The 15,657-nt window shown below is 51.8% G+C and overlaps 1 protein-coding gene across 6 annotated transcripts in view; it reads right to left on the reverse strand.

Moving 5' to 3' along the window:
• DPP6 (dipeptidyl peptidase like 6) overlaps positions 1-15,657 on the reverse strand; it is a 1,052,271-nt gene that overhangs the window by 47,411 nt on the left and 989,203 nt on the right. For all 6 annotated transcript variants that reach the window (XR_011482010.1, XM_070450430.1, XM_070450574.1 and 3 more), the window contains exons 15-16: positions 14,984-15,031; positions 13,386-13,504 (exon numbers count right to left, since the gene is read on the reverse strand). Coding sequence is in view for 5 of the 6 variants with exons in the window: in XM_070450430.1 (XP_070306531.1) it covers positions 13,386-13,504; positions 14,984-15,031 (167 nt within the window). In the remaining variant the exon portion in view is untranslated. The remainder of the gene's footprint in view (positions 1-13,385; positions 13,505-14,983; positions 15,032-15,657) is intronic.

Consider the following 15,657-nt stretch of genomic DNA (forward strand, 5'->3'; position numbering starts at 1 on the left):
GTATATCAGTGTGATAACAATAATAAGAATAGTAACAACGTCATAATTACACCATGATCACCACGTCAGGCATTGTTCTAAGTGTTTTACATGCAGTGACTTCTTTAGACTTTAAAATAACCCTGTGAAGTAGGCACTATATCCCCATTTCACAGGCGAGTAACTGAGGTACAGAGTTGCCTATGGTATTGCCAGGACTGACAGCAGACACAGTCCATCTATGTGGCTGCTCACATACATATATTTCTTAGTTATAAAGGGCAGTGAACCTTAGTGTTCATCTTAGCAGCAACACTGGCTAGCTGAGTGGAGTTCTGCAGGTTACCTTTTTTTTTTTTCCATTTATTTTTATTAGTTGGAGGCTAATTACTTTACATCATTGCAGTGGTTTTTGTCATACATTGAAATGAATTAGCCATGGATTTACATGTATTCCCCATCCCGGTCCCCCCTCCCAGCTCCCTCTCTTTATTAGCTGGTCCTTAGCATCTTCCTCTTAAAAAGTTGTTCTGGAATCAAATGGTGATACGAACAAAAAGCCTAAAATATGTCACTTGCCTCATACACAGGGGATTCCCAGGTGGCGCTAGTGGTAAAGAATCTGCCTGCAATGCAGGAGAGTTAAGAAACATGGGTTCGATCCCTGAGTTGGGAAGATCCCCTGGAGGAGGGCATGGCAACCCACTCCAGTATTCTTGCCTGGAGAACTCCGTGGACAGAGGAGCCTGGTGGGCTACAGTTCATGGGGTCACAAACAGTTGGACACGACTGGGCAACTGACACTTGACTTCATCCAGGTTCCAGGCTCCACGAATGATGATCCTTTCTCCAGTTAACAAATCAGATTTTACCTCTTAGCCCTGGACATCATGATCCCATGTTCACAGTATAGACAGGGGTTAGTTAAGAGCGTAGACTCAAATCTTGTTGGAGCTCTCCCACCTACAGACAGGCAAACCTGGCATCTGAAGGTCCAGACCCCAGTCCAGATCATCCACACCCACTTCGGCCAGTCCTGAAGGCCACCTGGACTGTTATTGCACCTATAAATAAAGTCCTTTCTCCACAGGTATGTTCAGTGATAACCTTTGGTCATTTGAGCCTATTTTTTGCTCAGCTTGGAAACTTAACAGCCATCATTAACTGACTACCATGTACACCGATGTTGCCAGTCATCAGAACCAAGAGTGCAGGCAGCCCACCTCCAGCAGAGGTGCTTGACAAGGGGTTCCCCTCCATGCTCCTTTGCCCCCTCGGCCAGCTGGTAATTTTGCAGATGCTGGGCTACTTGAGGGCAGCCTTTGCCTTGCTCATGTCTGCATGCCCGGCATTCAGCCCAAGTCTGGCACTTAGCAGGCACCAGAGAAAGACTTCCTGCCCGCAGTGGACAGGTCGGTCCCCTGTGGCCCACTGGGTGGTCTGACACATTCAGACGAGGCAGTTCAGAAGCTGCTTTCAGCCGAGACACCAGGCTGCGCCCGGTGAATCACCAGAAACCTGACCCTGCAGCGGTTCTAGGAAGAGGCGCTAAAGCGCAGGGCTGCAGTGCCCTCTTGTGTCTGGGGCTTCACCAGGGCTCAGTGCACTCAGGCCTGCAGAGGGGATTCTCGTGGAAAGCGATCAGCAATGCGATTGGTTTTCCCCCAGCGCACGAGAGGTGACAAACGCGCTGTCAGGGCCCCTGGACGTCGCGGGCGTGGGTGAAAGGCAGACTCTGCTCCTGGCTCTGCCCCATGGGCCACACGCCTGTGGGGGAAGGGGCTGGGTGTCGTCGTCTGGCACACGGGCGGTGGCTCTGCTGGTGGGAAGGGACAGGGTGAACGACTGACTTTTAGGGCGGCGTCCGGGTTCTGAATCCAGGCACTTTGGTCAGGGAGAGCCTCCAGAGTCTATCGGTTCCCCGAGGTCAGGGGCAGCATCTCATTCCAGCGGTGGTTCCAGGGACGTCCCAGGCACAGAGCTGGGGAATCCCTCGGGCTTCTCGCAGCCCTGCGCACAGGGGGTTACAGGTCTGGCTCCGGGAGGGACCTTCTGTCCGCGTTGTCTTTCCGCAGACATGAGCCCTGCCGGCGGGAACCCTCTGGGGCTCCTAGTGTCCCCCATAGCTGCTCATCCCTGAGCCGCGTGGACCCGAGAGGGGACGGTTGGAATGCGTCTTGGGGGGCTCGGGGTGGGGCGTGAGGGTGCCGTGACTCTCCTGGGAGGAAGATCAGCCAGGTTCGGCTTTTCCAGTCAGATGGTTTGCATTCTACTTTGCAAGGCCTCCTAATCAATTATTCCACATGAGTTTCATTTGTGATAAAGGACAGACATGATGCATTCTTATTTTTTGTAGAGAAATGCCAAAATCTCCTGCCAGCAGCTTATTCTGCACAGCTAAGGCTCTGGAGCTGGAAGGCAGGGCTCAGCTCCCCAGAGGCAGCCGCAGAGGGTGAGGGGACCCGGCTGTGGGTTCGAACCTGCAGGAAAATGAGTGGCGGAGACAAGAGGTTCCCAGTCTCTGCAAGCTTTCTTGTTGTGAAAAAGAAAACTGATAAAATGCGCCCACTCGCCCCAAGTGGGAAAATCTCAACTGAACCTGTGAGAAGCCTCATTTCAAGAGACTGTTTAGAAAGAGCATGTTTTGCAACTTTCTAGGCGATCACTACCTGCTGAAATGAGGATATAAATGTAGCAGAGACTAGCACCGAAATGCAGAGAGGACACATAGTCTTCTTAAACAATCAACAACCCTTCAGGAGGCTTTTCTTGTGTTCCTTCAAGAGAGATTTTTTTCCTTTTAAAACGTCTACTCGTCTCTGCCTGTGTTCTCAGTGACTACATCAGGGGCATCTGGATTTCAGAGGTTTTATTCCAGACCATCAAGGCCTGTATGTCAACCAGTGATTGAAGAATGCTTCAAAGCTGTCCACGGAAACCACTCTGAGTCTCAGGACCTGCTCTGGGCTGTGATGTGACGGGTGTGACCCGGAACCTTCAGGAACATCCTCCTCAGTGGACAGCACGGCTTCCTTTTGTTCTCGGCGTGTCCGTTTCTTTCTGGATGGAGAGCCCCATAGTCCCTGCTGTACGGTGAGAGCGAGGGGCCGGCAGCAAGGACGGTGCAGGAGCGCCGATGGCCGTGAGGCCCCAGCGGGTCCGGGCGGGAGCCGCGGAAGGAAGGTCCTCCCGCTGCCCACCCTCCTACAGCGCCGGAGCGAGCGCCCGGCCCCGCCCCAGGGGCAGGGAGGCTGCTCACAAACGCGGGAGCCCGACCCGGGCGCCGGCCTCCTAGGTTCCCGGGCGGCGGTGCCGCGCGGTGTGCACGTGCGTCCAAAATGCACGTCCTGCAGACACACGAGGGCAGAGGCGTCGCCCGGCACCGAGGAGAACGCAACCTGATGACGTGTAAGCGCGCAACCACGTGACTGAGTGCTGGCGAGGGGGCGGGAGAGGGGGCCCTCCTCCCTGTGGGCGGGAATGGAAGCTGGTGCAGCCCCGTGGAGAAAAGTCCGGAGGTTCCGCAGAAAACTGAAACAGTTACCACGTGGATCCCGCAGCCCCACTCCTGGCGTATACCCAGAAAATACTTTGAAAAGACACACCCCTGTGTTCACAGCAGCACTATTTACAACAGCCAAGACATGGAAGCAGCCTAAGGGTCCATCCCCAGATGAATGGGTAAGATGTTACATATATATACGTACAATGAAATATGACTCATCCACAAAGATAGTGAAATAATGCCATTTGCAGCAACATGGATGGACCTAGGGATTATCCTACTAAGTGAAGTAAGTCAGAGAGATAAACATCATATGATATCACATATGTGGAAACTAAAATACCACACAAATGAACCTATCTACAAAACAGGGACAGACTCAGAGAACAGACTTGCGGTTGCTGAAGGAGAGAGGGTGCGGGAGGAAAGGATTGGGAGGTTGGGATGAGCAGATGGAGGCAAACTATTATATACAGAATGGATAAACAAGGTCCTACTGTTATAGCACAGGCAACTATACACAACATCCTGCAATAAACCATAAAGAATATGAAAAATAATACATATGAGTGTAACTGAATCACCCTGCTCACCGAATAGCAGAAAGTAACACACTGTAAATCAACTATATTTCAATTTTTAAAAAAAATCACGTGACTGGCTTTTCATACTGGCACAGAGAATTCTGGAGTTGATGAGATATGAGAACCAATGTAGATCAAGAATTTCTCTGCCTCTCTATTTCTGTCTGAGAAACGACCTGCTTGAGGTGAAACAAAAGATTACTTTTAACTTATTGGAGCACCTCAAAGCTTCTGCTGGGACTGTGAAGCTGGATGTTGGCTTAACTAATGGGCTAGACAAGCATGAAGGTGCTCCCTGAGGGCTTTGGACGTTGGCATGGCTGTGGTCACTTGTCCAAGAACTAATGGTAGTGAAACTGCACTTCACGGGCTGCAGGAGATGCTGCTTAAATATAAACACAACCCAGAAAACAAGCCGTCTCACAGATGTGGAGACTGAGGCTCCGAAAGGCCGGATGCCTGGGCTGGGGTGGGGGGGTGCGTGAGCTCCCCTCACGCATGTGGTCCTGTCTTATGCTGTGACCACAAGAACAGCCCAGGGGAAAGGGGGCATGTCCAGGTCCACCCTCACACACTCACCACTGGCTGTTCTTTCCCTGAGTCATGCACCTGCTGAGGTCACCTTGTAACTGGCTCCCTGTTACACTAAGAGTGGACTTTCAATTTCTCAGCAGTGGATCCCTGTTTAAAACAGAAGGCAGTGCTGAACTCCCATGCGTCAAATAGCCAACAGCTGTATTTTGTTAGTATAAACTCACTTTCTAAATTTACAGTGTAGTTTATAACCTCCCAATATAAAGTCAGTCTATAAAAAATAGACTCAAATGAATGAGAGAGTGGAGTTAAAGGAGAAGTTTTATTTAAGTCTCAACACCATTTCTCTATTTTCATTTGCATAGCTGGAGACTCTGTAAACGCTGCCTGCAGTCACATCGCTGCAGCTGGATCAAGGTTTCTCGCAGTGGCCTGGCCTCCTCAGACCTGTCTCCGCTCACACAAGGCTTTCTCACTAGATACACATGGCTGCACACCAGAAACCTGCTTGCTATCTATCTTAAAATGTTTATGACACCATTATACATTCTGTTAAGTGAGTCATGCATGCATGCATGCTAACTCACTTCAGTTGTGTCCAACTCTTTGTGACCCCATGGACTGCAGCCCGCCAGGCTCCTCTGTCCATGGGATTCTCCAGGCAAGAATCCTGGAGTGGGTTGCCATCTCCTCCTCCAGGGGATCTTCCTGACCCAGGGATCAAACCCAGGTCTCCTGCGACTCCTGCATGCAGGTGAGTTTTTATTGCTGAACTACCAGGGAAGCCCATTAAGTGAGTTATATGAGAAATGAAAGTCAGTGCAAACATTAACCTACTGTCTGAAATTTAAATTCCTGAGCAGGGCGTGTGAGGTTCTGGAAACCTGGCCCCTCCCTGTCCTGCCTGGTGGCACCCCCACCTTATATGCTGTTTCCCCACCTTGTATTTCCACAAACCTGTGAGTCCGATTCATGCTTCTGATTCTTGGTTAGACTCTTCCCTTTGTTCAGAATGCTCTGTTTTTTCTCAAGGCAAACTTCTTCCTTAAGAAGCCAGCCTGCTGGTAAAGCTCTTCCACTAGACACTCTTCCAGGCGTGTGCTTGTGAAATCCTGTGATGTTGTTCAGGGCTACCTTACACTGCAGTGTTTACATGGATCCATGGATCCGTTCCTCTCAATCTGTCTTTCCAAAGGGACTTTCCACTATTCTCCTCATTAGACCAAAGCGAACTCCTCCATCCCCCGCCCTCTCGGCCTGCCCTGCCCTGCTCACCCCTCTTCTCTGAGTTAGAGGCTTTCACCTCTGGGAGGAGGAGACCTCAGTGACAGTGTCACGGGTGAGCTTGCGGGGGAAGAAGCAGGACGGAGCAGGGACCGAGTGAGCGCCAGAGTCAAGAAGCGGTCGGTGTCGATTTCCAAGATGGGAAAGAGAAAGAAAAGGCGGTTTCGAGGCACAGCAGGAAGAGGTTTTTAAAAGAATCATCAAGAATATTAACAACTGTGCAGGAAGCTTCCACAGGGCTGGCTGGTGTGAATCAGAGCATCCTTCACAGAGGGGACAGCTGTGACAGCTTAGAAGACTGGGAAGGACCGTCCGGTGGCAAAGATGGAGCAAGACTAGAACACAGATGAGGGGAGGGTCCAGGCAGCTTTGCAACTTGGATTGGGACGTGCTCTGGGGTCTTTTATAGAGAGTCGTGGGTGATGCTCCTGGAAGGCGAGTCCAGATGCCACCTAAGGAGCAGAGACAGCATCAGCAGGGCAGGGGAGGGCCTGGGCAGGATGGAGCACACCTCTTGTCCACTTGAGTGTGGTCTATAGTTCCTGCTAGAAGCACCAGGCAGACACAGCTCGGAGTTTCACCTGCTGCTGCTGATGCTCTCAGTGCGACATCAGCCTGGCTCAGGACCGCGTCAGTGACTGGGGTTACTGTCATGGCCTCCGAGCCCATATTGCTCATGGTCCAGCTCAGAACCCAGTTGCTTTCCCACCAATATCTCCCACTGCTTTTCCTACCATAGAGCTTGAGGCAAATATTAATATACTGGGTTGGTCCATCTTTATGGACTGAGAGCTGAAGAATTGATGCTTTCAAACTGTGGTGCTGGAGAAGACTCTTGAGAGTCCCTTGGACTGCAAGGAGATCAAACCAGTCCATCCTAAAGGAGATCAGTCCTGAATATTCATTGGAGGGACTGATACTGAAGCTGAAACTCCAATACTTTGGCCACCTGATGCAAAGAAGAGCTGACTCAGTAGAAAAGACCCTGATGTTGGGAAAGATTGAAGGCAGGAGGAGACGGGGATGATGGAGAATGAGATGGTTGGATGGCATCACCAACTCAATGGACATGAGTTTGAGCAAACTCTGGGAGATGGTGAATGACAGGGAAGCCTGGTATCCTGCAGTCCATGGGGTTGCAAAGAGTTGGATACGACTGAGCAACTTACTAAACAAGACATTTAAACATAAATGTGAATGATAATTAGATATTTACAGATGTGAGTGCCTTACTGGAGAGAAGACTGCTGACACCAGTGGTAATGACTCAGAAGATGATGCTGCTGACTCGATGTTCAGGGCTGTGTCATAGTTGAAAGTAGGGTTGGACAACAGAAAAAAGAAAATCTGAGGTACACAGGCTGATGAAAGTTGTCTTGAAAGTGAAGTGTCAAAGTGCCATGGTTTAAAATTTATGACATAGATTTTTTTTTGTTGAAATAATGTTTGGACTATATTAAGTAAACTAAAATATAGTATCAAAACTAATATTACAGTTTCTACTTTTAAAATATAACTAGTATAAAACTTCAATTATCTACGTGGCTCATATTAAATAGTGTGTTTCTATTAAATAGTGCTTGTCTGAAGTTTACGATCGTAAGCCTGATTGCAAAAGGTATTTTTCTGACTTCAAATGCAGTATATAATATATATCAGGAAAAAAGCTCTTTTCTGGAAAAAGTAGAATTTATAACCATTTAAAACTGAGGTATGGGACTTTCCTGGTGGTGCAGTGGGTAAGACTCTGCCTGCCAATGCAGGGGACACTGGTTTGACTCCTGGTCCAGGAGGATTCCACATGCTGCGGAGCAACTAAACCCAGGTGTCCCGACCACCGAGCCCGTGCTCTGGAGCCCACAAACCGTGACTGCTGAGTCCACGTGCTGTAACTATTGAAGCCTGCATGCCGAGAGAAGCTGCCACAGTGGAGAGCAGCTCCCACTTGCCACAACTAGAGAACGCCTGTGCGAAGCAGTGAAGATGCAGCACAACCCAAAATAGAAATTAAAAAAAAAATTCTTAGAATGGATGTATATGTAACCTTTTCTCTGGAAGATGGGTTGGTTGGATGTACACAGACACCTGTCTGGATCAAAGAGCCCAGGGGAGACAGTTGAGATTTTCTCCCTAAACCATAACTATGATATGCTGGAGTAATTACATGCATAAAGCACATATATATTGATTATTGTAACACAGATGTATTTTATCTGGTCAGCGTTCAACACATCCCACCAGAACGCATCAGAGAAGACAAGGGGTCTTAGATGGAAGGGGTCATGTAGACATTGGCTTCTTTTGTTGTTTAGTTGCTAACTCATGTCCAACTCTTTGCAACCCCATGGACAGCAGCACATGAGGCTTCCCTGTCCTTCACCATCTCCTGGAGTTTGCTCAAGTTCATGTCCATTGAGTCAGTGATACTATCTAACCATCTCATCCTCTGCCACCCACCTCTCCTTTGCCTTCAGTCTTTCCCAGCATCAGGGTCTTTCCCAATGAGTCAGCTCTTTGCATCAGGTGGCCAAATTATTGGAGCTTCAGTTCAGCATCAGTTTTTCCAATGAATATTCAGAACTGATTTCCTTTAGGATGGACTGGTTTGATCTCCTTGTTGTCCAAGGGACTGTCAGGAGTCTTCTCCAAACCACAGTTCAGAAGCATCAGTTCTTTGGTGCGCAGCCTTCTTTATCACCCAACTCTGTTATCTGTACATGGCTATTGGAAAAACCATAGCTTTGACTATGTGGACCTTTGTTGGCAAAGTGATGTCTTTGCTTTTTAATGTGCTGTCTCGGTTTGTTGTAGCTTTCCTTCCAAGGAGCTAGAATCTTTAAATTCAATCCCTGGGTTGGGAGGATCCCCTAGAGAAGGGAATGACTACCTACTCAAATATTCTTGTCAGGGAAATCCCATGGACAGAGGAGCCTGGCGAGACTACAGTCCATGGGGTCACAGTCAGACATGACTGAGTGACTAACATTTTCAACGCTCCTGAGAGGGAATAAAAATCAACTTTTGCCTGAGAGAAACCCTGGAGGGTGTATAGGAGGTCATTGGGCAGCCAGGCAAAAGTATGGACGTGTGGAACACTGAGTGTAGGGTACTCTAGCAGATCTATTTGTGATAAGGGCATAAATTACAAGGAGTCAGACACAGGAATATGGGCGTTGAGTATTAAACTATAAGAATGTATTTTTCAACATCTAAGAAGCTGGACAAGTATTGGGTTATTTACATTACCTATCTCAGGGTCTTTGAGAAGACCCACTAAGCATGTAAACTGAGGCTTACTGGCTTACCTTAGATTATATCTGATCTCATTATAAGATGCTATATCATAATACAACCTTTCAGATGCAGCTGGCTTCATTGCCAGGCCCCAGAGATCTGGAAAAGAATCTAATCCCTACATTAAATATGCAAGTGAGTTTCCACAAAGTTCTACTGAACATGGTTTACACATGAACCTCATGGAAGTATTCAGTGATCGCCTAAAACCCATGCCATTTAGATATAAATACTGACAGTGATAGATGGGATCCAGCCATGTACGAGTGGATATAAGCATTACAAACATTTCTGAGTCTCTACTTACTTATATTCTATTTTAGTCTATGTTTAATCTAACAGTGTGCAAAGGTATAAAAATAATGTATATATTTGAAAGTGGTCACATAATAAAAATTTAAAATTTAAGAATTATAAAAGTGGCAATCTTTGAGAAACCACAGAGGAAATGTTAATGAAAAATTAGAGGAGAAAGTACATGATGATGAGATGAAACGCTACAACAAGGAAGATGGACAGAATCTACTACAGCAGCAAGAAGATCCAACCAGTCAATCCTAAAGGAAATCAACCTTGAATACTCATTGGAAGGACTGATGCTGAAGCTGAAGCTCCAATACTTTGGCCACCTGATGTCAAGAGGCAACTCATTTGAAAAGACCCTGATGCTGGGAAAGATTGAAGGTGGGAGGAGAAGGGGACGACAGAGGATGAGATGGTTGGATGGCATCACTGACTCAGTGGACACGAGTTTGAATAAATTCCGGGAGATAGTAGAGGACAGAGGATTCTGGTGTGCTGCAGTCCATGGGGTCACACAGAGTCGGACAGGACTCAGCAGCTGACCAACACCACCACCAAGGAGAGGAACTATATGCCAGAGGACTGATTAAACAGAAGTTCTGACTGCAAGCTATTGATGAGCTGTGATTAGTCATCATGGGGTTACACCGCTGGGCACTGCAGTGTAAGCTAAGGTGACAGACCCATATCGGATAAGCTTACTAGAAACCATCATAATGGAAGGTCCACGAAAAGGAAGAAGGACAGGTTTACATGGGGCTGCCACCATTTCACAGTGGCTATGACACCCAGCCCTTATGTACGGATGTGGGGTGAGCTTGCATCTGCTCCGACTGGGCCTCTATTTCAGTGGCTAGGGTCCACCTTGAACTAGTTAGTGAATCCTCTGACCACAATCCCTGACCAAGATGAACATCTGTGGTTCCTGATGTGATGGGCCGGACACTTCTGAGCCCGGAAGCATCCACAGACTTTCCTTTCCCAATTCACCCAAGAGAATCGTCCAGCTGCCCTTACATTTCCCCTCAGCCTTAAAAGGAGAGATTTTAGCTGCTGTTCTTGCATCTGAGAAGTTAAGTTTACCTACATAGTAGAGTCCTGTAGCAGGGGAGGAGCAGTGAAATGCTGCTCAGAGGTTTACAAAAGTGGTCCGGCGGCTAAGAGTCTGCCATGCAATGCAGGGGACGTAGATGAGATCCCCGGTTGGGGAACTAAGATCCCCCATGCCATGTGGAGCAACAGAGCCAGCATGCTACAACTCGTGTCTGTGCACCACAACCAAAGATCCTGCAGGGCAAAACGGAGATCCCAGGTGTCACAACCAAGACTCGATGCAGCCAAATAAATAAAAGTCTATCAGAGTGGCTTTGGAGTGTGGAAGAAGCAAACAGGAGAGGGCGTGGAGTTTAATAAACGCTGCTGCGGGCTACACACTGGGGTCTACTTTATATCTACTGGGCTTCCCTGGTGGCTCAGATGGTAAGGAACCTGCCTGCAATGCAGGAGACCTGGGTTCAATCCCTGGGTCGGGAAGATCCCATGGGGAAGGAATGGCAACCCACTCCAGTATTTCTGCCTGGAGAATTCCATGGACAGAGGAGACTGGCGGCCTATAGTCCACTGGGTAGCAAAGCATCAGACACGACTGAGTGACTAACACTACTTTCCAATGATTCAAAGAGTCCTGAGGTGACAACTCCACAATCAGTTAAGAGTTAAGTTTCTTATTAACATGCAGCAGGGGGTGGAGATCAGGTCAGATGGTCTCTGAGGCCTCCTATCCTTCAAACTCTACGAATCAGTTCTGTCACTAGTGGGTCCAGGCGTGTGTGTGGGGAGGGACGCTCATCCTTCTGAAGCTGAGCTCACATGGGTTTCAGGGGCCGAGTCGGGTCTGTGACCTGGGATGGCCCTATTGCCTCTCTGCTTCTGTTATCCTTCACAGTGGCCACAGAGGAGCCATCTCACCCGGAATATCCACAGACCACCATACAGGCAGCTTTATAAAGAAAACAAGTCCCTGGACTGGCTGGAGCATAAACATAAAAAGAAACGTTATTCCCCACTCGGGACGGACGCCAGCAGGAGGACAGGAAATTTGCACACAAATGATTGTCCAGTGACCTCCACGCGCTGTCCAAGGGGCCTCCCAAGGCGGGCGCCATTGTTACATCCACCACCCGCACACGGGAGCTTCCGTGCCCAAACCCAGTGCCACAGATATCCTGGGAGAGCCGTTCAGTTTCAACCCTGGGTGGGAGTCCACGGGATTGAACAACAAAAGGCTGCTGTCCTCACACGAGGCCCTTCCCATTGAGCTCTGGTGTGAGAAGACCCCGTGGAACCTAGCAGGAGCAAACACTGGTGAATGTTCAGTTCAGTTAGTTCAGTTGCTCAGTCGTGTCCGATTCTTTGTGACCCCCATGGACCGCAGCACGCCAGGCTTCCCTGTCCATCACCAATTCCCGGAGCTTGCTCAAACTCATGTCCATTGAGTTGGTGATGCCATCCAACCATCTCATCCTCTGGGGAATGTTAGCAAGAACCCAAGAACGAGACCCAAACCACGACCACCTTGGCCAGGGACAACACAGAGCCTTAAGCCCCCAGGTCCCTGTCTGCCTCGAATTTAAACCTATTTCTGGAAAATGACATCTGCCTTCTTTTCTAGACCTTCCTTGAGGGAGGCTCTGTCACCTTTCCCATCCAGCCATTATTTCTGGGACTTTCTCTGTAGGTCGACTTCCATTTCCCTTCTGTATTTCATCATGACCTTCCACACCGTAAGGCCTCGTCCTCCCCTAGAGGTAAGGTGTCAGATCTCTGGTCCTGCAGCTCTGGTTCCTGTCTCCCACTGCTGGTGGGTCTGCTGACCATACTCCCTATCTCTGTGCTCTGTGCATCTCTGCATGTTTCCAACACGTAATTTCCACGAAGGTCCTGCCCTGGGGCGACAGGTCTTGATGGGAAAAGAGGAGTCTGGTAGGATGCTTCAAGGGGATTGGGGCCTAGAGTTGCATTTCAGATCCCCCCCCCCCCACCCACCCAACATGCAATTTTCTCCCATCACATCATCCGAGGACAGTGTCTGGGACTGAGCTTGGGTGATGAAGGGGCTGAGATTTCAGATGACGATGCTGATACAGAGAGGATGAGGTCTCGAGCTGCCGAGTGGCCATCAGGCCATCACAGCCTGCAGAAGGCTCCTCACGCCTCGCCGCGACCCTGGGATCGAGTTGCTCCTGGTGTGTGTGTGTTTCTGCGCTCAGTGCAGTTTCCTCCCATGAGATGATCCCAGTAGATCAAGCTCTTCCCTGAGACATATTTTGTTACAATTGTATTTGTTATCTCTTACCTTTCTGTGGGTTCCTATCTTATCTTTCCAAGACATGAGGAAAAGATGCAAAGATATTTCTTTGTGTCCATGATGGGACTTGGCCTGCTGTTTTGTATGTGCTGACTGGTGTGATCAAGAACTTTTTGAAGTGTGGGATAAATTATCCATGCACTGGGTCCTAGGAAAATTATTTTTTTTTCTGGGTTCTTTTATATCTCAATCTTTACATATACTTAATTATTTTTGAAACTGTTTCATCACCTTTTTAGATGACCTGCATCCATCCATGTGTAAGATAAATTTTTTTTTTAAGGAAAATGTAGGTGAATTTTAGGATTAACCAGCAGAGCATGTGGAGAACACTCTTGATAAGCTGTAACCCTTTATAAGATGTAAAACATCAGGAATGATCCAGAGGTGATCCAGGAACATTCCTCGGTGAGCTGACGCCCTCAGCCGGCGGTCCTTCCTGTTCGGAGGTCCTGGAGCTCCTGGAGGGGGGTACCTGCCGGTCCCCCCGCAGCAGCTAAGAATGACGCATGCCCGGATGGTGGCGGGAACTCACCTTCGCACTTGAGCAGGAAGAAGTCGGCACCGGGGCTGAAGGAGGCGCTGAAGTAGGTGCAGTTGTCCACCAGGTCGCAGGACAGGCACTGCCGGTTAAAGCTGCCCACTGTGCTGGCGCTGCGGGTGGAGGGGGGGGGACAGGCGGGGGTGGTCACTGCAGGCCAGACCCTCAGCCCCAGCCCTGTGAGTGCCCCGCCGGCTTCTCCTACAGGGGACGTCTGGGGGCGCGGTCCCTCTGCCCGTCTCCCTGCTGAGACTCCCTGGATGCCATGCCGGGCTTGGCTGTCATGAGCCCCCCCGCCCCGGGCACGGCTGCTCCTGGGGGTCACCCCGGTGGGACGACTCCTGGTGGGAGAGTGTGGGGTGTTGTCTCCAGCGCTGGGTCCCTCTGAGCAGGTGACCGGCGCTCTGGGAGCAGGATCTACGTGATCTGGGGTCTTTCACTCCCCTCGGAGCACCTGTCACCGGGGCAGGGCAAGGCAGGGGCTCTCGAAACTGCAGCGCTTGGGCTTCGGGCTCCCCCACGACCAGCGAGAGGGCGGGAGGGAGCTGCTCGCTCAGGGGCCGAGAACAGGAGCGGGAGACCCGCAGCTGTCACTCGGGGCCTCGGTGATCAAGCACGATTTCACGCCCCGAAGGCTTAACCAACAGGTGTTATCAGAGGCTACAGAAACCGAGGTGCTTTCCAGAAGCCTGGAAGAAGTCCCGGCCTGAGTTGCTGGCACAGGAAGGGTCTGGACGAGAAAACCGTCCACCGAACCGAAGACCTTTTGTGGCGAGGGGACGGCGTCCTGACGGGACAAGTCAGAGGCAGGTGGGCGGCCAGCCTCCATCACGCTTTGCTAATTTGGGGGCGGGACGGATGGGATTACCCAGGTGGACAAGCAGAGGTGACTCGTCGTCCACGGAGAGAAGTGGGCCTGTGACTGCAGGGATGTGCCCAAGTTTTCTCAGCCTCTGAAGGGACCTCCCCTGTGCAGCCCTTACTCTGCGGCTGGAGGGGGCGGCCGTGCACCTGACGGGGCGGGGGGCAGGCACCGGCTCCGCCCAGGCCACCGGGCCTCACATCGCGGAGTCCCCTTAGGTGGCCCTGAGCCTGCGGCAGGAACCAGCGGCCACCTCCCTCCCGTCTGGAAAGCATAGCGGCGGCGGTGACTGTGCCTCATGGTTGGGGCAGAGGATGGGCGGGGTTGCGGGGGGAGAGAGGGAGGGAGGGGGGCGGGGTTCGGGGAGAGAGAGGGGGCGGGCGGGGGGCGGGGTTGTGGGGGGGAGAGGGCGGGGCGGGGTTGCGGGGAGAGAGAGAGGGCGGGAGGGGCGGGGTTGCGGGGAGAGAGAGGGGTCGGGGGGCGGGGTTGAGGGAGAGAGGGGGCGGGGTTTCGGGGAGAGAGAGAGAGAGGGCGGAAGGGGCGGGGTTGCGGGGAGGGAGGGGCGGGGCTGCGGGGAGGGAGGGGGCGGGAGGGAGGGGCGGGGCTGCGGGGAGGGAGGGGGCGGGAGGGAGGGGCGGGGCTGCGGGGAGGGAGGGGGCGGGAGGGAGGGGCGGGGCTGCGGGGAGAGAGCGGGCGGGGTTGGGGTTCGGGGCGCGTCGTGGGGCCCCACCTGTACAGTTGGCGCCGCCTCGGCAGGTCCTCCGTGCTGAGGAAGTAGCTGTGAAGACCAGCGGGGGCACAGCGGTTAGCTGGCTTCGGGGCAGGTTTGTACTTGGCACGCCAGGCCGGCCCCCCGCCGCCCCCCGGGGGTCCTGCGCTGTTCAGGGCCCACAGTTGGCAAGTTCCTGCCAGGGGCCAGCTCCCCGTGGGCAGGGAGGGGGCGGCCACACTCCCACGGGCTGAAGGCGCCGCGCCCGGGCTGACCTCCGCTGGCCCGGGTGTGCCCGCACCGCCCAGGGCTCGGCCACGGGGCGCATAGCTGGGACTCCCTTCACAGGACTAACCCTCTGGAGGGCCAGGGCCGGGAGTCCAGACACGCAGCCCGCCTCCACGACTCCTCGGCCCAGGCCCGCCCGGCACCCCACGCGGGAACCCAGGCTCTGGTCCAGGAGCGGGCAGGGTGATGGCGTCCCCCTTGGCCCCCCGGACGGCCTGAGTGGAGCCCCAGCTCCTGATGTTACCGGCCTGACAGTTTGGGGGAAGTCCGAAACTTCTTTCTGTCTTGGCCCGTCTCTCTTAGAAGCGGGGGAAGCAGTGAACCTTCACTGGGGATGCAGTTGGCTCCCCGACCCCCAGCCCCGAGAGCCTGCGGAGGCTCGGGGACCCCGCATGGCTGGCCCCTGT

The sequence above is a fragment of the Odocoileus virginianus genome, chromosome 1 (assembly GCF_023699985.2).
Source record: "Odocoileus virginianus isolate 20LAN1187 ecotype Illinois chromosome 1, Ovbor_1.2, whole genome shotgun sequence".
NCBI classification, from domain to species: Eukaryota; Metazoa; Chordata; class Mammalia; order Artiodactyla; family Cervidae; genus Odocoileus; species Odocoileus virginianus.